This window comes from Eptatretus burgeri, chromosome 12 (genome assembly GCF_056783735.1).
Source record: "Eptatretus burgeri isolate ZD-2024b chromosome 12, Ebu_testis_v1, whole genome shotgun sequence".
Taxonomy (NCBI): Eukaryota; Metazoa; Chordata; class Myxini; order Myxiniformes; family Myxinidae; genus Eptatretus; species Eptatretus burgeri.
In genome coordinates this window covers 51,456,172-51,476,944 of record NC_140972.1, presented here as the reverse complement: position 1 = coordinate 51,476,944, position 20,773 = coordinate 51,456,172, and the positions used below count along the sequence as shown (strand labels likewise).

Sequence of the window (20,773 nt, the reverse complement as noted above, 5' to 3'; positions counted from 1 at the left end):
GGTACCACTCAACTATTTTCATTGTTTACAATGAACGATTTAAATTGCTGTCACTCGCCTTTGTTTTTTGACGCTGGCGCTCGGTAATTTTAATCGTTTCTATTGAACGTGCTAAACCGCTCAAACTCCACTATTGAAAGTAGACGCTTGCGCTCAACAATTGGATTTTTTTTACACTCAACGACTTTTAAACGGTACCACTCAACTATTTTCATTGTTTACAATGAACGATTTAAATTGCTGTCACTCGCCTTTGTTTTTTGACGCTGGGGTTTGGAAATTTGAAGCGTTTCTTCTGAACGTGTTAAAACGCTCAAACTCAACTATTTTAAATAGACACTGCCGATGGACAATTGGAATCATAGCCAAGCTCGACATCGAAGTGTGAACATCCTCGTCATGCCGAAGAAAAGTTTGAAGAATGCTGCAAATAAGTGTCCTGGCCGTGGCCGTGGATGCTGACGCAAGGACGATCCATTATACCGACGGCTTTCAGCCTATGAGTAACTTAAAAGTAACGTCTGTCGACCTGTGGCAACCTTCGCGTAACGTGCCAACAACACGTTAATCATAGGTTAGAAATAAGTTTCGGGTATGCTAAACATTACCTCGGCGTGTCTCAACTTATGATTAACTTACAAGTAGCATGTGTTGACATCTGTCAACGATCTCAGACCGTGCATACAACTTGTGGCCAGCATAGCGGAACATGCGAGTCATACGCCGGCATACGTCGTGAAATTTCAAGCATGCAAAAATTTGAGGACAACTGAAAAGTACAACGTTTAAAGCCAGCGTACAACGACGTATGGCAGTGTTTTTCAGCGTGCTCTCAATGTTATCAAAACTTACCCATAACGTATTCAACGTGTGACTGGGTCTTAAGCAGGACGAGAATCACTTGACCACAGGTGATGCTCTACTCCCTTACAGATTCCTCGCACACAGGCCTCCTTGTCCACCCTTAGTGCACGTACAGTTTTACGACTCAGCTCCCTGAACAGCTCAGCTCTGCTATTCAGCCTGGCCCTGTGACTCTGGTCAATGGTATCCAGTGTCCCTTCAGAGACAAAATTCTTCTTCGCCCTCTGGTGAGTACCAAGACATCTACCGGCAACATCAAGGACGGTGGTCTTGAAGGCACAACACAACTCTTCAGGATCCTCCAAAGCAACCAGACCCCCAAATCTCCACTCAGCCCGTTCGCAAACTCCTCAGCCACGCTGTCATCATTGAGTTTGCCAACATCCAGCCAAGGCTGGGATGGTACCATTCTCCTGGATTTAAGGTGCAACTTAAGAGTTGCTACAAACCGGTGGTCAGTATCGAGGAACTGAGCACTCCGGTTGACCCTGCAGTTCTGGATCATCCTCAAGCCGACATCAATGAGCACATGGTCAATCTCCTTTGCCACACCCCCAGAGTTGGAATACCAAGTCCAGCGATGAGCTTGTGGGCGCTGAAACCATAAACCAGCCACCCTAAGTCCACGACATTTTGCAAAGTCAAGGAACATAGTGCTATTCTGGTTCACAGTTCCAGACCCATGGAGACCAACACACGTCTCATAACCATCCCTATCAGTTCCAATTGATGCATTGAAATCCCCCAAGACTAGAAGAGTATCTCACCTGGGGCACTGATCAACCAGACTCAAGCGTGGCGTAGAATGCATCCTTCACGGTGAGATCACTCACCTTCGCCGGAGCATATCCGGAGACCAGGGAAATGACACCCAAGCAGTGACGAATCCTTAGTCTCATAATACGCTAGTTGACCGGTGTTACCTCAATTAACATTGGAGTCAGCTAATTGGACACAGCTACAGCAACTCCTTTGGCATGGTAACAATCAGAGTGACCAGAACAATCGTAGTTGTAACCACCCGCCATGATCTCGCCGCAATCCGGCCTCTGAACCTCAGAGTGCTGCAATGCCGATGTCCAAACGCTTGAGCTCAGATGATAACAGACCTTTGATCATCCTCTCTGAGAGATAGGACATTCCAGGCACCCACACAAAGGGACTGCTTCAGGTTAACCCAAGGAGACCGCCGTCTGGTGGAAAACACCTCAGCACCACCCCAACACAGTCTCCCACAATCTGACCTGGGAATGTTACCCTGCAATTTCCTTATCATCAAAGATTGGGGGCCCCGAAGGCTTTGCCCCAATCCCGTCATCCGCTGAGCTGCCCTGCGAAAGGAAGCTGTACAGAAGGTACTCCCACGGAGTGGGTTTTCAGATTTTTTATTTTCATTTTCGAAGGGACGGTCTCCGAAGGGACCGTCTGGCAAACCCTCCTATCCACTTTCTTCACAATCCTCTTGAGAAAGTTCAGTCAAACTCCTCGGTCTCACTACCAGCCATAATCTTTATTGGGAAAAGCATATTTCAAAGTTGACCTCCAAAGCCAGCCACCAACTGGGCATCTTCCGTCGTACAAAGTCCTTCCTTGGCACACACAAACTCCAATCCACCAACAAGGCTTTCATCTGTAGCTTGATGGAGTTCTGCTCTTCCCTTTGTTCTGGCTATCCTGCCTTACATCTTGCTCAGCTTGACACTGTAAAAAACAAGGCCTTCAAGATTATTGGAATCTCCCGCATTGAAGCTGAATCTAAAGGCCTATCACTTCACCATCACAGACAGATCGGTGGTCTCTCTGTCTTCTACCTCCTCCTTTCTTATCTTGCAGCCTCTGCTCTTTCCACGTTTTGTCTCGCCCACCCTACCCCCCTCCCAAACCCCAGTCTCCTGCAGAGCACACAGAGTCCACCATCATCATCCTGGTGAAACTACCTAAATCCAGGATCACTGCTCACCTTCACTCATTTGTTCCTCTTTTTTCCTGCCTGTGGAACCAATTTCCACATCCTCTTAAATCTCAATCTTTCATTCAGGTCTTCAAGACAGCTGCTCACCACCATCTCAAATTTCCCCCAATCCAAAACCATGATCTTTTCTACTCATGTTGACCCCCCACCCCACCCCACCCCCAATCATAATCTCTTCTCCTTCCAAATCTCCAGTTTTCCCTCTTGAGAGTTTTCTTCTGTCTCCATCTTGTCTACCCCATGCATCCTTTCCTGCCCCCCCCCCACATTCCTCCCCATACCCATTGTTTGTCCAAGTCTCCCTCTATTTTGGCCTTCAACTCTGCTGTTGGTGTTTCCCCCGTCTCTACTGTTCCTCTTGTCCTGTTGCACCCATCCATGTACTAGTACTAGCTCTTCCACGAACCTCGACCATGTATAAAAAGGTCAATTTTATTCTTGCTTTTAATGTCATTTTCAGAGCCATCTGCAGTTATGTTGACGAAGGTCAAATTTACCTTGTTTTTGAAGCAGTCACCTTTTCTTGTGCCTCGTTTTTCTCAACTCCAAGGTCTTTACGCTTACTCCACAAGCGCTCCTTCAACTCCTGCTCAACAGCCACACAACGCCTCTCCTCCTCAGCTGAATCCTGATGTGATCACAGTTAGATAAAGGTTAAATTCTGGCTGAAGATCAGAGGCAAACATCAGATGATAGTAACTCAAAATGAAACCTTGCAGAATAAACAGCAAATCAAAAGGATTTATGAAACATTATTTACCTTCCATCCACCCATTATTATTATATTAATACGCTAAGCCATATTTTGTGCACGTATTTCCTCCGAAACTGCCAAACGGATTGTCGCCACTTTTGGCATGCGGGTGGTCTGTGGTCTAATATACAGCATTGGCTATGTGAGATCGTGCCAGACGGACAGGTTTGGAAATTTTTGGCGATTTTCTAATTTTTACATTTGTTTGCATGGCGACGTGTGACGTCACCGCTGAGAGGCGTAATGACGTCATGACATCATCGGTCATTCGCTGACGTCATTACGTCTGTCGTCGACAGACCGTCACCTCTGAGAGGTGTAATGCCACTCCTAGAAAACAGCGTCTGCAATGTAAAACCCTCTTCCGCACATGTTGACGACCTCAGAAGGTGCATTTGACACAAAAAATGTAACAAGAAACATTGTATATAAAGAAATTCTATAAATCACATTGTGAACACTGGATATATTGACGTCCGAACAAACCCTTACTTTAGAAACTTGGCGCGGAGCGTGGGTTTGGCTTGTAGCTATTATACAATGACACTGCAACAGCCACGGGACCGTTCCGGTTATGCGGTTCGTGTTCCGTGGGGTCGTGTCAAAACGACCACAACCCCCAGCTAAGTCCACAGCCCGAGCAAGTTCCCGAACCTATTGGTCATGTCACAATACTTGTTGGGACCGTGTGTTTAACCGAGTGACGCGTCGATAGGTGCTCGCGACCTTCATAATCCAGGCGAGCAACCACAGATCACGAGCTCTCCGAACCGGAATGAGCCAACTCATCTAACGATACCAAAATCAGCAAATAAGACCCAATGAGATCACCACAATGAGAAGAATCCAACAACGAAACCAGGTGCATTTATTTAACAATTAAATGGCATGGGAGAAGGATTACTTGAAGCAATAACAACTCGTATTCAATAAACGAAATGAATCGGTAAATAAACCTGGTTATAAACCTTCACAGTCCTCGAACAAACCAAAAATCGCAGATTTCTTCACAGTTCTTATCTTAGGACTTTCCACTCACTCAACGAGAACACAGCACAGGAAATACAAATAAGAAACGATAACGCCAAGAGGTCAATTTGTGGCCTCCTCAAAGCCCTCGTGGCCTTTTCGGGATGAAATCTTTTCAGCTCCACACATCCAGAGGATCGGGCGGGATATATATATATATATATATATATATATATATATATATATATATATATATATATATATATATATATATATATATATATATATATATATATATATATATATATATATATATATATATCTACAGCAGTTGAAGCAGGTGAATCGACTGTGCCTCTCTGTGTCACTCTCTCAAACAGCCGTTTAACAGAAAAACGCTCACGAGATAACTGCCGATTTGGCCTCGCATCGGCTGCTCTCATGGTGATGCCAACTGCAGACTTCTTCAATGCAAATTCACCCCATACATCAGCCCTGTGGTAAGGGTATTGCCAACTTCCTCAATGCAAATTCACCACACCTGCATATTCTCATGAATCGAGCCGCAAAGCACTCGTGTGCACTTTGTAAGGGCATGGAAACAAAGGATAAGAACACTAAAAACGTACAGCCAGAGCTTTGAATACGGGAGGACAAAACAGTGGGGTAGGGGAAGCAAACACCTTACTGTACACATATCTATTGAACAAATAGCAATTCACACTTGTCAAAACAAACGCGAAGAAATAACTATTGTTCTACTAAAGTTTTATTTACCCTCAAATATAATTGCCACAAGAAGATTGTCACAGGAACGGTTGAAGGTGTAAATGGGGAATAGTTTGTAATACAGGGAGTATTTCATTGTGCATGTTCGCACAAGTGTGACATAATTAATGCAATTAGAGAGGAAGTGTCGAATGAGGTATTTAGAAGCTCTTCTCTCCCTTCAATGTTCGCGTCTAACCCCATTTCCGCTCCACACAATTTGCAATGTTCCCCCTGTAATCTGTGTATTCATTTTCCCGTTCTCCTCATGGACCTCCGCGCTGGTAGGAAGCACGATGTATGATTGGAAGATGACTGGCCCCTTGTCAGCCAATCAGCGTAGGCGCAGCTTCCTCGCGAGAGTCCAGGTAAGAAAGAACACCAGAGGGAACTCACAGTGGATGAGTGGAGATCGCTGAGAACAACACTGGCTGTGGGGAAGCTCTCACCCCGCAGTTGTGTGGTGTGGTGGGCTTTACCCCGCAGTTGTGTGGTGCGGTACGGTGCGGTGGGCCTCAACCCACAGTTGTGTGGTGTGGTGCGGTGGGCCGCAACCCGCAGTTGTGTGGTGTGGTGCGGTGGGCCTCAACCCTCAGTTGTGTGGTGTGGTGCGGTGGGCCTCACCCCGCAGTTATGTGGTGTAGTGTGGTGGGCCTCAACCTGCAGTTGTGTGATGTGGTGCGGTGCGGTGGGGCTCAACCCGCAGTTGTGTGATGTGGTGCGGTGCGGTGGGCCTCAACCCGCAGTTGTGTGATGTGGTGCGGTGCGGTGGGCCTCAACCCGCAGTTGTGTGGTGTGGTGTGGTGTGTGGTGTGTGGTGGGCCTCACCCCGCAGTTGTGTGGTGCGATGGGCCTCACCCCACAGTTGTGTGGTGTGGTGTGCAGTGGGCCTCACCCCACAGTTGTGTGGTGTGGTATGGTGCGGTGGACCTCACCCCACAGTTGTGTGATGTGTGGTGTGAGGTGGGCCTCACCCCACAGTTGTGTGGTATGGTGCGGTGGGCCTCACCCCACAGTTGTGTGGTGTGGTATGGTGCGGTGGGCCTCTCCCCACAGTTGTGTGGTGTGGTATGGTATGGTATGGTGCGGTGGGCCTCACCCCACAGTTGTATGGTGTGGTATGGTGCGGTGGGCCTCACCCCACAGTTGTGTGGTGTGGTATGCTGTGGTGGGCCTCACCAGGCAGTTGTGTTGAGTGGGGTGCTACAGGAGGCCTCACCCGGAAGTTGTGTGGAGTGGTGTGCTGCAGTGGGCCTCACCCCGCAGTTGTGTGGTGTGGTGTGGTACGCTGGGCCTCCTCTCCCCTCTCCTCTCCCGTACAAAGTAATGAATCGCCACATCACGGCAGGAAAGCCAAGAGTAATGTACACTTGCTCTAACCTGTTTCTCCGGGCTTTCAATGTTGACCCACCGATACACTGTCATCCTGTCCCAATGTTTCACAGGCAGGGAGATTCATCAATGTGTGTGCCATCTCTCGGATGGACGTGAAACTGGACGTCACATCTGCCAGAATCCCCCCGCCTCACCACTCCCCCCCGTCCTCTCCCCCTCTCTCGCTCCCCCCCGTCCTCTCCCCCTCTCTCGCTCCCCCCGTCCTCTCCCCTCTCTCGCTCCCCCGTCCTCTCCCCTCTCTCGCTCCCCCCGTCCTCTCCCCTCTCTCGCTCCCCCGTCCTCTCCCCCTCTCTCGCTCCCCCGTCCTCTCCCCCTCTCTCGCTCCCCCCGTCCTCTCCCCCTCTCTCGCTCCCCCCGTCCTCTCCCCCTCTCTCGCTCCCCCGTCCTCTCCCCCTCTCTCGCTCCCCCCGTCCTCTCCCCCTCTCTCGCTCCCCCGTCCTCTCCCCTCTCTCGCTCCCCGTCCTCTCCCCCTCTCTCGCTCCCCGTCCTCTCCCCCTCTCTCGCTCCCCCGTCCTCTCCCCCTCTCTCGCTCCCCCCGTCCTCTCCCCTCTCTCGCTCCCCCCGTCCTCTCCCCCTCTCTCGCTCCCCCGTCCTCTCCCCTCTCTCGCTCCCCCGTCCTCTCCCCCTCTCTCGCTCCCCCGTCCTCTCCCCTCTCTCGCTCCCCCGTCCTCTCCCCTCTCTCGCTCCCCCGTCCTCTCCCCTCTCTCGCTCCCCGTCCTCTCCCCCTCTCTCGCTCCCCCGTCCTCTCCCCTCTCTCGCTCCCCCGTCCTCTCCCCTCTCTCGCTCCCCCGTCCTCTCCCCTCTCTCGCTCCCCCGTCCTCTCCCCTCTCTCGCTCCCCGTCCTCTCCCCCTCTCTCGCTCCCCCGTCCTCTCCCCCTCTCTCGCTCCCCCGTCCTCTCCCCCTCTCTCGCTCCCCGTCCTCTCCCCTCTCTCGCTCCCCCCGTCCTCTCCCCCTCTCTCGCTCCCCCGTCCTCTCCCCCTCTCTCGCTCCCCCCGTCCTCTCCCCTCTCTCGCTCCCCCGTCCTCTCCCCTCTCTCGCTCCCCCGTCCTCTCCCCCTCTCTCGCTCCCCCCGTCCTCTCCCCCTCTCTCGCTCCCCCCGTCCTCTCCCCTCTCTCGCTCCCCCGTCCTCTCCCCTCTCTCGCTCCCCCCGTCCTCTCCCCCTCTCTCGCTCCCCCGTCCTCTCCCCCTCTCTCGCTCCCCCGTCCTCTCCCCTCTCTCGCTCCCCCCGTCCTCTCCCCTCTCTCGCTCCCCCGTCCTCTCCCCCTCTCTCGCTCCCCCGTCCTCTCCCCCTCTCTCGCTCCCCCGTCCTCTCCCCCTCTCTCGCTCCCCCGTCCTCTCCCCCTCTCTCGCTCCCCCGTCCTCTCCCCTCTCTCGCTCCCCCCGTCCTCTCCCCCTCTCTCGCTCCCCCCGTCCTCTCCCCCTCTCTCGCTCCCCCCGTCCTCTCCCCCTCTCTCGCTCCCCCCGTCCTCTCCCCCTCTCTCGCTCCCCCGTCCTCTCCCCTCTCTCTCGCTCCCCGTCCTCTCCCCCTCTCTCGCTCCCCCCGTCCTCTCCCCTCTCTCGCTCCCCCGTCCTCTCCCCCTCTCTCGCTCCCCCCGTCCTCTCCCCTCTCTCGCTCCCCCGTCCTCTCCCCTCTCTCGCTCCCCCCGTCCTCTCCCCCTCTCTCGCTCCCCCCGTCCTCTCCCCCTCTCTCGCTCCCCCGTCCTCTCCCCCTCTCTCGCTCCCCCCGTCCTCTCCCCCTCTCTCGCTCCCCCGTCCTCTCCCCCTCTCTCGCTCCCCCGTCCTCTCCCCCTCTCTCGCTCCCCCCGTCCTCTCCCCTCTCTCGCTCCCCCGTCCTCTCCCCCTCTCTCGCTCCCCCCGTCCTCTCCCCTCTCTCGCTCCCCCGTCCTCTCCCCCTCTCTCGCTCCCCCGTCCTCTCCCCTCTCTCGCTCCCCCCGTCCTCTCCCCTCTCTCGCTCCCCCGTCCTCTCCCCTCTCTCGCTCCCCCCGTCCTCTCCCCCTCTCTCGCTCCCCCGTCCTCTCCCCCTCTCTCGCTCCCCCGTCCTCTCCCCTCTCTCGCTCCCCCGTCCTCTCCCCTCTCTCGCTCCCCCGTCCTCTCCCCCTCTCTCGCTCCCCCGTCCTCTCCCCTCTCTCGCTCCCCCCGTCCTCTCCCCTCTCTCGCTCCCCCGTCCTCTCCCCCTCTCTCGCTCCCCCCGTCCTCTCCCCCTCTCTCGCTCCCCCCGTCCTCTCCCCTCTCTCGCTCCCCCCGTCCTCTCCCCTCTCTCTCGCTCCCCGTCCTCTCCCCCTCTCTCGCTCCCCCCGTCCTCTCCCCTCTCTCGCTCCCCCGTCCTCTCCCCTCTCTCGCTCCCCCGTCCTCTCCCCCTCTCTCGCTCCCCCCGTCCTCTCCCCTCTCTCGCTCCCCCCGTCCTCTCCCCCTCTCTCGCTCCCCCGTCCTCTCCCCCTCTCTCGCTCCCCCGTCCTCTCCCCTCTCTCGCTCCCCCCGTCCTCTCCCCCTCTCTCGCTCCCCGTCCTCTCCCCTCTCTCGCTCCCCCGTCCTCTCCCCTCTCTCGCTCCCCCCGTCCTCTCCCCTCTCTCGCTCCCCCCGTCCTCTCCCCCTCTCTCGCTCCCCCCGTCCTCTCTCTCCCCTCTCTCGCTCCCCCGTCCTCTCCCCCCTCTCGCTCCCCCCGTCCTCTCCCCCTCTCGCTCCCCCCGTCCTCTCCCCCTCTCTCGCTCCCCCGTCCTCTCCCCTCTCTCGCTCCCCCGTCCTCTCCCCCTCTCTCGCTCCCCCGTCCTCTCCCCCTCTCTCGCTCCCCCCGTCCTCTCCCCCTCTCTCGCTCCCCCCGTCCTCTCCCCCTCTCTCGCTCCCCCGTCCTCTCCCCCTCTCTCGCTCCCCCCGTCCTCTCCCCTCTCTCGCTCCCCCCGTCCTCTCCCCTCTCTCGCTCCCCCCGTCCTCTCCCCCTCTCTCTCGCTCCCCCCGTCCTCTCCCCTCTCTCGCTCCCCCCGTCCTCTCCCCCTCTCTCGCTCCCCCCGTCCTCTCCCCTCTCTCGCTCCCCCGTCCTCTCCCCCTCTCTCGCTCCCCCGTCCTCTCCCCCTCTCTCGCTCCCCCCGTCCTCTCCCCCTCTCTCGCTCCCCCGTCCTCTCCCCTCTCTCGCTCCCCCGTCCTCTCCCCTCTCTCGCTCCCCCCGTCCTCTCCCCCTCTCTCGCTCCCCCGTCCTCTCCCCCTCTCTCGCTCCCCCGTCCTCTCCCCCTCTCTCGCTCCCCCGTCCTCTCCCCCTCTCTCGCTCCCCCCGTCCTCTCCCCCTCTCTCGCTCCCCCGTCCTCTCCCCTCTCTCGCTCCCCCCGTCCTCTCCCCCTCTCTCGCTCCCCCGTCCTCTCCCCTCTCTCGCTCCCCCGTCCTCTCCCCCTCTCTCGCTCCCCCGTCCTCTCCCCTCTCTCTCGCTCCCCCGTCCTCTCCCCTCTCTCGCTCCCCCGTCCTCTCCCCTCTCTCGCTCCCCGTCCTCTCCCCTCTCTCGCTCCCCCGTCCTCTCTCCCCTCTCTCGCTCCCCCGTCCTCTCCCCCTCTCTCGCTCCCCCGTCCTCTCCCTCTCTCGCTCCCCCCGTCCTCTCTCCTCTCTCGCTCCCCCGTCCTCTCCCCCTCTCTCGCTCCCCGTCCTCTCCCCCTCTCTCGCTCCCCCCGTCCTCTCCCCTCTCTCGCTCCCCCGTCCTCTCCCCCTCTCTCGCTCCCCCGTCCTCTCCCCTCTCTCGCTCCCCCGTCCTCTCCCCTCTCTCGCTCCCCCGTCCTCTCCCCTCTCTCGCTCCCCCGTCCTCTCCCCCTCTCTCGCTCCCCCGTCCTCTCCCCCTCTCTCGCTCCCCCGTCCTCTCCCCCTCTCTCGCTCCCCCGTCCTCTCCCCTCTCTCGCTCCCCCGTCCTCTCCCCCTCTCTCGCTCCCCCGTCCTCTCCCCTCTCTCGCTCCCCCCGTCCTCTCCCCCTCTCTCGCTCCCCCGTCCTCTCCCCCTCTCTCGCTCCCCCGTCCTCTCCCCCTCTCTCGCTCCCCGTCCTCTCCCCCTCTCTCGCTCCCCCCGTCCTCTCCCCCTCTCTCGCTCCCCCGTCCTCTCCCCCTCTCTCGCTCCCCCCGTCCTCTCCCCTCTCTCGCTCCCCCCGTCCTCTCCCCCTCTCTCGCTCCCCCCGTCCTCTCCCCCTCTCTCGCTCCCCCCGTCCTCTCCCCCTCTCTCGCTCCCCCCGTCCTCTCCCCCTCTCTCGCTCCCCCGTCCTCTCCCCCTCTCTCGCTCCCCCCGTCCTCTCCCCCTCTCTCGCTCCCCCGTCCTCTCCCCCTCTCTCGCTCCCCCGTCCTCTCCCCTCTCTCGCTCCCCCGTCCTCTCCCCCTCTCTCGCTCCCCCGTCCTCTCCCCTCTCTCGCTCCCCCGTCCTCTCCCCTCTCTCGCTCCCCCGTCCTCTCCCTCTCTCGCTCCCCCCGTCCTCTCCCCTCTCTCGCTCCCCCGTCCTCTCCCCCTCTCTCGCTCCCCCGTCCTCTCCCCCTCTCTCGCTCCCCCCGTCCTCTCCCCTCTCTCTCGCTCCCCCCGTCCTCTCCCCTCTCTCGCTCCCCCCGTCCTCTCCCCCTCTCTCGCTCCCCCGTCCTCTCCCCCTCTCTCGCTCCCCCCGTCCTCTCCCCTCTCTCGCTCCCCCCGTCCTCTCCCCTCTCTCGCTCCCCCGTCCTCTCCCCTCTCTCGCTCCCCCGTCCTCTCCCCCTCTCTCGCTCCCCCCGTCCTCTCCCCCTCTCTCGCTCCCCCGTCCTCTCCCCCTCTCTCGCTCCCCCGTCCTCTCCCCTCTCTCGCTCCCCCGTCCTCTCCCCTCTCTCGCTCCCCCGTCCTCTCCCCCTCTCTCGCTCCCCCGTCCTCTCCCCTCTCTCGCTCCCCCGTCCTCTCCCCCTCTCTCGCTCCCCCCGTCCTCTCCCCTCTCTCGCTCCCCCCGTCCTCTCCCCCTCTCTCGCTCCCCCGTCCTCTCCCCTCTCTCGCTCCCCCCGTCCTCTCCCCCTCTCTCGCTCCCCCGTCCTCTCCCCTCTCTCGCTCCCCGTCCTCTCCCCTCTCTCGCTCCCCCGTCCTCTCCCCTCTCTCGCTCCCCGTCCTCTCTCTCTCTCGCTCCCCCGTCCTCTCCCCTCTCTCGCTCCCCCGTCCTCTCCCCCTCTCTCGCTCCCCCGTCCTCTCCCCTCTCTCTCTCCTCTCGCTCCCCGTCCTCTCCCCCTCTCTCGCTCCCCCGTCCTCTCCCCCTCTCTCGCTCCCCCGTCCTCTCCCCTCTCTCGCTCCCCCGTCCTCTCCCCCTCTCTCGCTCCCCCCGTCCTCTCCCCCTCTCTCGCTCCCCCGTCCTCTCCCCTCTCTCGCTCCCCCCGTCCTCTCCCCTCTCTCGCTCCCCCCGTCCTCTCCCCTCTCTCGCTCCCCCGTCCTCTCCCCCTCTCTCGCTCCCCCGTCCTCTCCCCCTCTCTCGCTCCCCCGTCCTCTCCCCTCTCTCGCTCCCCCCGTCCTCTCCCCTCTCTCTCGCTCCCCCGTCCTCTCCCCCTCTCTCGCTCCCCCGTCCTCTCCCCCTCTCTCGCTCCCCCCGTCCTCTCCCCTCTCTCGCTCCCCCCGTCCTCTCCCCCTCTCTCGCTCCCCCGTCCTCTCCCCCTCTCTCGCTCCCCCGTCCTCTCCCCCTCTCTCGCTCCCCCCGTCCTCTCCCCCTCTCTCGCTCCCCCGTCCTCTCCCCCTCTCTCGCTCCCCCGTCCTCTCCCCCTCTCTCGCTCCCCCGTCCTCTCCCCCTCTCTCGCTCCCCCCGTCCTCTCCCCCTCTCTCGCTCCCCCGTCCTCTCCCCCTCTCTCGCTCCCCCGTCCTCTCCCCTCTCTCGCTCCCCCGTCCTCTCCCTCTCTCGCTCTCCCCCCGTCCTCTCCCCCTCTCTCGCTCCCCCCGTCCTCTCCCCCTCTCTCGCTCCCCTCCCCGTCCTCTCCCCTCTCTCGCTCCCCCCCGTCCTCTCCCCCTCTCTCGCTCCCCCCGTCTCTCTCCCCTCTCTCGCTCCCCCGTCCTCTCCCCCCTCTCGTCTCTCTCCCTCTCTCGCTCCCCCGTCCTCTCCTCTCTCGCTCCCCCCCGTCCTCTCCCTCTCTCGCTCCCCCGTCCTCTCCCCTCTCTCGCTCCCCCGTCCTCTCTCCCTCTCTCGCTCCCCCGTCCTCTCCCCTCTCTCGCTCCCCCGTCCTCTCCCCCTCTCTCGCTCCCCCGTCCTCTCCCCCTCTCTCGCTCCCCCCCGTCCTCTCCCCCTCTCTCGCTCCCCCCGTCCTCTCCCCTCTCTCGCTCCCCGTCCTCTCCCCTCTCTCTCCCCTCTCTCTCTCTCTCCCCCCTCTCTCCCTCTCTCGCTCCCCCGTCCTCTCCCCTCTCTCGCTCCCCCCTCTCTCTCTCCTCTCTCGCTCTCCCCCGTCCTCTCTCTCTCTCGCTCCCCCCGTCCTCTCTCTCTCTCGCTCCCCCGTCTCTCTCCCGTCTCTCGCTCCCCCCGTCCTCTCCCCCTCTCTCGCTCCCCCGTCCTCTCCCCCTCTCTCGCTCCCCCCGTCCTCTCCCCCTCTCTCGCTCCCCCGTCCTCTCCCCCTCTCTCGCTCCCCCCGTCCTCTCTCCCCTCTCTCGCTCCCCCCGTCCTCTCCCCCTCTCTCGCTCCCCCGTCCTCTCCCCTCTCTCGCTCCCCCGTCCTCTCCCTCTCTCGCTCCCCCCCTCTCTCGCTCCCCCGTCCTCTCCCCTCTCTCGCTCCCCCGTCCTCTCCCCTCTCTCTCTCTCGCTCCCCCCGTCCTCTCCCCCTCTCTCGCTCCCCGTCCTCTCCCCCTCTCTCGCTCCCCCCTCTCGCTCCCCCGTCCTCTCCCCCTCTCTCGCTCCCCGTCCTCTCGCTCCCCCGTCCTCTCCCCCCTCTCGCTCCCCCGTCCTCTCCCTCCCCCTCTCGCTCCCCCCTCCTGCTCCCCCCTCTCTCTCCCCCTCTCGCTCCCCCTCTCGCTCCCCCCGTCCTCTCCCCCCTCTCGCTCCCCCCGTCCTCTCCCCCCTCTCGCTCCCCCGTCCTCTCCCCCCTCTCGCTCCCCCGTCCTCTCCCCCTCTCTCGCTCCCCCGTCCTCTCCCCCTCTCTCGCTCCCCCGTCCTCTCCCCTCTCTCGCTCCCCCGTCCTCTCCCCCTCTCTCGCTCCCCCGTCCTCTCCCCCTCTCTCGCTCCCCCCGTCCTCTCCCCTCTCTCGCTCCCCCGTCCTCTCCCCTCTCTCGCTCCCCCCGTCCTCTCCCCCTCTATCTCTCCCCCGTCCTCTCCCCCTCTATCTCTCCCCTCTATCTCTCCCCCTATCTCTCCCCCTCTATCTCTCCCCCCTATCTCTCCCCCTCTATCTCTCCCCCCTATCTCTCCCCTCTATCTCTCCCCCGTCCTCTCCCCCTCTATCTCTCCCCCCGTCCTCTCCCCCTCTATCTCTCCCCCTCTATCTCTCCCCCCGTCCTCTCCCCCTCTATCTCTCCCCCGTCCTCTCCCCCTCTATCTCTCCCCCGTCCTCTCCCCCTCTATCTCTCCCCCTCTATCTCTCCCCCGTCCTCTCCCCCTCTATCTCTCCCCCCTATCTCTCCCCCTCTATCTCTCCCCCCTATCTCTCCCCCTCTATCTCTCCCCCGTCCTCTCCCCCTCTATCTCTCCCCCGTCCTCTCCCCCTCTATCTCTCCCCCGTCCTCTCCCCCTCTATCTCTCCCCCGTCCTCTCCCCCTCTATCTCTCCCCCGTCCTCTCCCCCTCTATCTCTCCCCCGTCCTCTCCCCCTCTATCTCCCCCCCGCCGTCTCCGTCTCTGTCTCTGTCTCTGTCTCTGTCTCTGTCTCTGTCTCTGTCTCTGTCTCTGTCTCTGTCTCTGTCTCTGTCTCTGTCTCTGTCTCTGTCTCTGTCTCTGTCTCTGTCTCTGTCTCTGTCTCTGTCTCTGTCTCTGTCTCTGTCTCTGTCTCTGTCTCTGTCTCTGTCTCTGTCTCTGTCTCTGTCTCTGTCTCTCGGCACCAGTCAGCCAATCTGGGAGAGCAGATTTGGTATGGCGCATGTTTCAAAAGCCATTGACCTGCAAGCAAGTTACAGGCGGAAGTGGCGACCTTGTCTCCTACCCGCCTGGCGTTTCGCCGGTATGGTAAAAATCCCACTCCCGCAGTAATATTTACAATTACAGCTCTTCTCTTTTAAAATGATCTGACAACAAATGTATATTTGATTAATCAATTGAATCGACAAATAAACTCGAGTTCATGGAACGTAATACCCCATGCAGGTTTTCATGGAAATACAGTACTTTAATTCTAAAACAATAATGATTTGAAAGATCATTTTATTTTTTTTTTAAATCCAGAAGTTTAACGCTACTGAAGCAGTCTTATACGTGACGAGAGAACATGATGCAGACCTGTTGTGCAAGATAGATTTCCGCCCCAAGCCGTTTTAGCGTCATCTCCTGTTTCTCCAGCTTCAAATGATTTTCTGCCAGCAGTGGCTCAAACTGCAGGCAAGATACGTAAACAATCTACACATTTCATTTGCAAATGCCATGTCAGCAGCCTCTTCAAAAAGGTTGAATAAGCCTACAAGAGCAAGAAGGGCTTTTAAAGTGGAAAGTGGGGTGTTTAAACCTGAGCAAATAAAATTAGAAATGAAAGGAAAAGGAATGGAGAAAAAAACAAAAAGAGAATGACCTTCCTCAGATTGAATTTCTGATCCTGCAGCTGGGAGGAGAGACGATTAATGCTTTCTTGCTGTGTATCCTTCATCTTCAACAATGCTGGCTGTGGGGGAAATAAAACAAAATAAAGAAATATATTATAAAAAGCAAGTTCCAAGGTCAGGAATGTTCATGCATTCAAGTCTCCATTACAAATTTTTTTGCTTCTCTTCCAAGCCTCGGTTCAATGAGGCCGATGATGATGAGGTTATTGCAGCAAAACAGCTTTCTTTCTTTCAACTTGGAAAACGAAACCATTGTTCAATCACCAATTAACACTGGGATGGAAGCAATTACTTTTAACACAAAATGGTTGTGATGTAGAACAGTTGGAAAGAGAGAATAGTGAGAGCAAGTGAATATATAAGTTTAAAAGGGAATTAGACAAGCACATAGATAGAACAAGGTAGCTTGGATGAGTGTACAGTACCTTCTCTTATTTCATTTTCCCCTTCATGCATGCATTTTGCACTTTCTAGACCTTGTTTGTACAGATGAGTAAAAAAATATCTTCCTTGATTTTTTTTTCTTTCATAGTCGAGGCTTGTGGAAGAGCGACAGTACACTGAATGTATCAGGATGCAACAGGACAAAAGGAATAGTTGAGGGGGGGATGGGTGGGACACCAACTGTAGAGCCAAAGGCCAAGATAGAGGAAGATTTGGACAAACAATGAGTATGTAAAGGAATAGGGGGAAGGAGAGGATGCATGGGGTGGATGAGATGGATACAGAAAAACTCTCAAAATGGAAAACTGGAAATTTGGAAGGAGGAATTGGGGTGGGTTGTGGGCGTTGGGGTTAATGAGTAGAAAAAATCATGGTTTTGGATTGGAGACAATCTGAGATTGTGGTGAACAGCTGTCTTGAAGACCTGGAGGGAAGAATGAGATTTAAGAGCACGTGGAAGTCGGTTTCACAGGTGGGCAAAAAAGAAAAAGAGGAACAAAATAAGTGGAGGTCAGCAGTGATCCTGGATTTTGGGAGTTTCACCAGAAGGGGGTCAATGGTGGATCATGTGTGTCTTAAGGAAACCTGGGGGGGGGGGGGGGGACAAAGCACAGAAAGAGCAGAGGGTGCTGGAGGAGAAAGGTGGTGGTGGAACACAGTGAGACCACAGTTCTGCCTGTGCTGGTGAAGTGATAGGCACAGACAGCTTAATCACAGGAGATTCCAATAATCCTGAAGGTCTTGGTTTCCATGTGGTTGGATGCCAATGAAAGCTAGTCTATTGGGAGCCGTTGGTGAGGTATGTGGATGGACAAAAGGACCACCAAGGCACTCAGAAACATGGTGGTGGGATGATGAAGTTGGAAAGACGATTGAAGAGAAGAGGAAGAAGTTCAAGGAATGGCAAAAGGCAAAGGATACGGTGGAAGAAGAGGCTGCACATGAAAGTTATAAGGAAGCCAAGAAGGCTGCAAAGAAAGAGGTTGCAAAGGCGCAGGAGGCCCATAGGAAAATGTTTGGAGAACGCTTGGATTCGGAGGAGGGTAAGAGAGCGGTATTCAGGATTGCAAAGCAGATAGCGAGAGAGAGATTTGATGTGACGGGGGTGAGTTGCTTGAAGGATGAAGTGGGACAAATTGTTGTGGATTCAGATGGAATTAAAGGAAGATGGAAGAGATATATGGAAAGGCTGTTGAATGTAGAAAATGAATGGGATAGAAACATCGAGAGTAACCCAGTTTTAGGACCAGCAGAGAAGATAACTGAGAAGGAAGTTGAGGAAGCTATAAGAGCAATGAAGAGTAGAAAAGCAGGAGGGCCGACGGGAATTGTGGGAGATATGTTGAAGGCAGCGGGAAGTTGGGGTGTGAAGAGAATGACAGAGATCTGTAATCTGGTGGTGAAAGAAGGCCGCATTCCAGTGGATTGGGAACTGAGGACCCTCGTCCCTCTCTACAAGGGGAAAGGTGACCCTTTGGACTGTGGCTCCTATAGAGCAATAAAGTTATTGGAGCATGGAATGAAGGTATTGGAAAGGGTGTTGGAGAAGAGGATAAGGAAGAAGGTAAAGATTGACGAAATGCAGTTTGGATTTGTGCCAGGAAGAGGAACGACAGATGCAATTTTTATTGTAAGGCAGTTGCAGGAGAAGTACATGGAGAAGAGGAAGAAGTTGTTTTTTGGGTTTGTTGATCTGGAGAAAGCATTTGATAGGGTCCCACGCGAAGTAATGGCATGGGCATTGAGGAAGTTAGGAGTGGAGGAATGGTTGATCAGAGTAGTGATGGCCATGTACGAGAGAGCACGCACAGCTGTAAGGACGAAGGATGGGAACAGTGGTGAGTTTGAGGTGAGGGTAGGAGTGCACCAGGGGTCGGTACTAAGTCCACTTCTATTTGTAGTTGTGATGGAGGTGCTGGCTGGGAGGGTAAAGGAGGGTTTACCGTGGGAGCTGCTGTATGCAGATGATCTGGTGTTGATTGCAGAGAGTATGGATGGACTGAAGGAGAAGATGAACAAGTGGAAGGAATGTATGGAGGCAAAAGGTTTGAAGGTGAATATCGGAAAGACGAAGGTGATGGCAAGTGGTAAAGCATGTGGTGTGGTGGAAAGGACTGGGAAGTGGCCGTGTGCTGTGTGCAGGAAGGGTGTTGGAGTGAACTCCATTCAGTGTACAATGTGTGCTGAATGGGTTCATCAAAAATGTAGTGGGGTGAGAGGGTCATTAACCAGTGTGGCAGGTACATTCAAGTGTAAGGTGTGCATCGAGGGAGCAGCAGATGAAGGAATTGTTGAGTTGGATCTTGGAGATGGCGTGAAGTTGGAAGGGGTGAAAACATTTTGCTATCTCGGAGACATGCTGAATGGAGAAGGTGGATCAGACTCTTCGACGGTTGCTAGAGTGAGATGTGCATGGAAGAAGTTTCGGGAACTGAGTGGCGTGCTGACAAAGAGGGGAGTGTCGTTGAAGCTGAAGGGAAAGGTGCATGCTTCATGTGTGAGGAGTACGATGATTTCTGGGAGTGAGACATGGGTACTGAACATGGAGCAGCAACAAAGGCTGGAAAGGGTGGAAATGCGAATGGTTCGGTGGATGTGTGGAGTATCGTTGAGAGAGAGGAAGACAAATGATGACTTGCGGAAGATGATGGGAATAGAGTCTGTGATGGAGGTTGTGAAGAGAAACAGGTTGAGATGGTTGGGTCATGTGTTGAGGAAGGATGAAAGTGACTGGGTGAGAGGAGTGTTGGAAATGAGTGTAGTCGGAAGTAGAGGATGGGGAAGACCGAGAAAAACTTGGCTAAATGTGGTGGAAGAGGAAATGTGGGCAAGGGGATTAAGAAGGGGAGATGCACAAAACAGGGTAAAGTGGAGAAGATTGTCATGGGGCCCGCAAGGCTAACCCCCGCTTTAGCGGGGAAAATGGCCTTTAAATGCGTGTGTGTGTGTGTGTGTGTGTGTGTGTGTGTGTGTGTGTGTGTGTGTGTGTGTGTGTGTGTGTGTGTGTGTGTGTGTGTGTCTTGGTTTCCATGGCATACACCTGAAAAATATGTGAGGTAGGTAGCCAGCCCAGAGGGAGGGGCAATACTCCATCAAGCTGTGGATGAAAGCCTTGTAGGTGGATTGGAGTTTAGGTGTGCCAAGGAAAGATGTTGTACGACATAGGATGTCCAGTTAGTGGATGATTTTGGAGGCCAATTTTGAAATGTGGTTTGACCAAGAAAGATCATGGCTGACAGTGAGACCCAGGAGTTTAAATGACTGAACGTCAAGAGGATTGTTAAGAAAGTAGGTAGGAGGGTTTGCGAGACGGTCCTTTTCGAGAGAGAGACAGAGTGTGAGATTTGTCAAGATTGAAAGACATGTTCAAAGTGTTTCACGATCTTGTGGTTTTGTCAAGGTCTGAAGAGGGCAAAGAAGTTGCAGCCTGCTTGTCTGAAGGGTGAGGGATGTCACAGCAGAGTGTGAAGTCATCAGAAAATATATAAAGGGGATTTTCCAGAGCCAGAGAGATAATTTATGAAGATCAGGAATAGGAGTGAACTTGAACATTAATTATTTTTTATGTTGAAGGCTTCAGTCACGGACTAAATTGTCCTCATCGAGGCCAAGCCTGAATAAAAGAACTGCATTGATAGAAAAGAAAGGAAAGAGAATAGTTGTTTTTTAGGAAGTAAAAAAATCTGCTTCTTGAAATGGGGAAGGTCATAAGTGTTTGGGAAGACGTGAGAAGGTAAATAAAAGGACTTTCAGAGTTTGGCAGTGGAGGGGAAGAAAAAACATCGTAACGGCCCACTCTTGAGTCGCCAAGATAATTGAATATCCATGATTGGTCAATGATTCACCAAATCGGTCGTACATATTTCACATACTCCGATAGGATTGGCCTGAATCTGACGAATATCACAATACACATCACATTCAAATGACAATCTCATTGGACAGTTCAACACACTAGTGGCTTTGGACCGCTGAAAAAAACACAAATGATAAATATGGTAACAAGTTTCAATGAGATATGAATTTTGTGACAGCCAAAACAATGAAACATCCTCAAATAACAGACTTGAAGCATAACCAAAGCATTTTGGTGTTTCTTAAACATCATCACAACCAAGCAAACACATTGGGACCAATATATTCCAAGAGGATTTCGGAGGGGAAAAAAAAACATAATAATAATAAAATTTGAAAGAAACAGCACCTTAAGTTTCGCCTCAAAGTCAATGGTTCCCATGTTTTCTTCCACGTCTCTCAAGTTGAACTCGAGGTCAACATTTGGTACTTGTGAATCAGAAGGGAGGAAGCCAACATAATGCGCAATCTCTTGATATCGTTTCAGTTTTTGTCGCACCTGCAGAATGCACCGACAATTAACAGGGACCCAGACAACAAATGACCGAAGCCCAAAGTGTGGCATTGTCTGTTTGCATGACAGACAACAAATCAGTGTACTACCAGTTTATCAAGGAGTGACAGTACACTGAGATTGAGAGTAAGGGGCAGGAGAGGAGAAGGAAGGAAAGTTCACAAGGAGTTTAAAAAACAAAAAAAGTTGATGCAGTCTTGTGCAAATCTGAAGCCACCTTGAAAATTAACATTTTTATTGTCACATTGGCATATTTTGATAAATAAAAGGTGTTATGAAGATCATATTTTCTTAAAGAAAAAGTGAATCTTCTATACTATTAAATGAAAAAACTGCCACGGTTTCCAAGACAGGTGGCGGAGAGATGAGTCTGAGCTATGGCACACACGTCCAGTATTGCTTCGGATTCCAAATGTCCCCTTTTGAAACGGATCCATTATCGTAGTTCCGTGACAAAAGGGTCCAAAATTGCTGTGATGGGTCCCCAACTTGAAACAGCCTATAACCCCCAACCATACGAACACCGGACGAATAGCTTGGCGAGATGGAGTGCGTGCAACTGCTCAG

General features: G+C 55.4%; 1 protein-coding gene across 3 annotated transcripts in view; it reads right to left on the bottom strand.

Annotated features, from left to right (window-relative positions):
* The window catches only part of NDC80 (NDC80 kinetochore complex component), a 78,093-nt gene that overhangs the window by 10,063 nt on the left and 47,257 nt on the right, over positions 1-20,773 (bottom strand). For all 3 annotated transcript variants that reach the window (XM_085850528.1, XM_085850527.1, XM_085850529.1), the window contains 4 exons: positions 20,042-20,191; positions 15,363-15,452; positions 15,077-15,169; positions 3,334-3,464 (listed from right to left, as the gene is read on the bottom strand). In XM_085850528.1, coding sequence (XP_085706654.1) covers positions 3,334-3,464; positions 15,077-15,169; positions 15,363-15,452; positions 20,042-20,191 — 464 coding nt within the window. The remainder of the gene's footprint in view (positions 1-3,333; positions 3,465-15,076; positions 15,170-15,362; positions 15,453-20,041; positions 20,192-20,773) is intronic.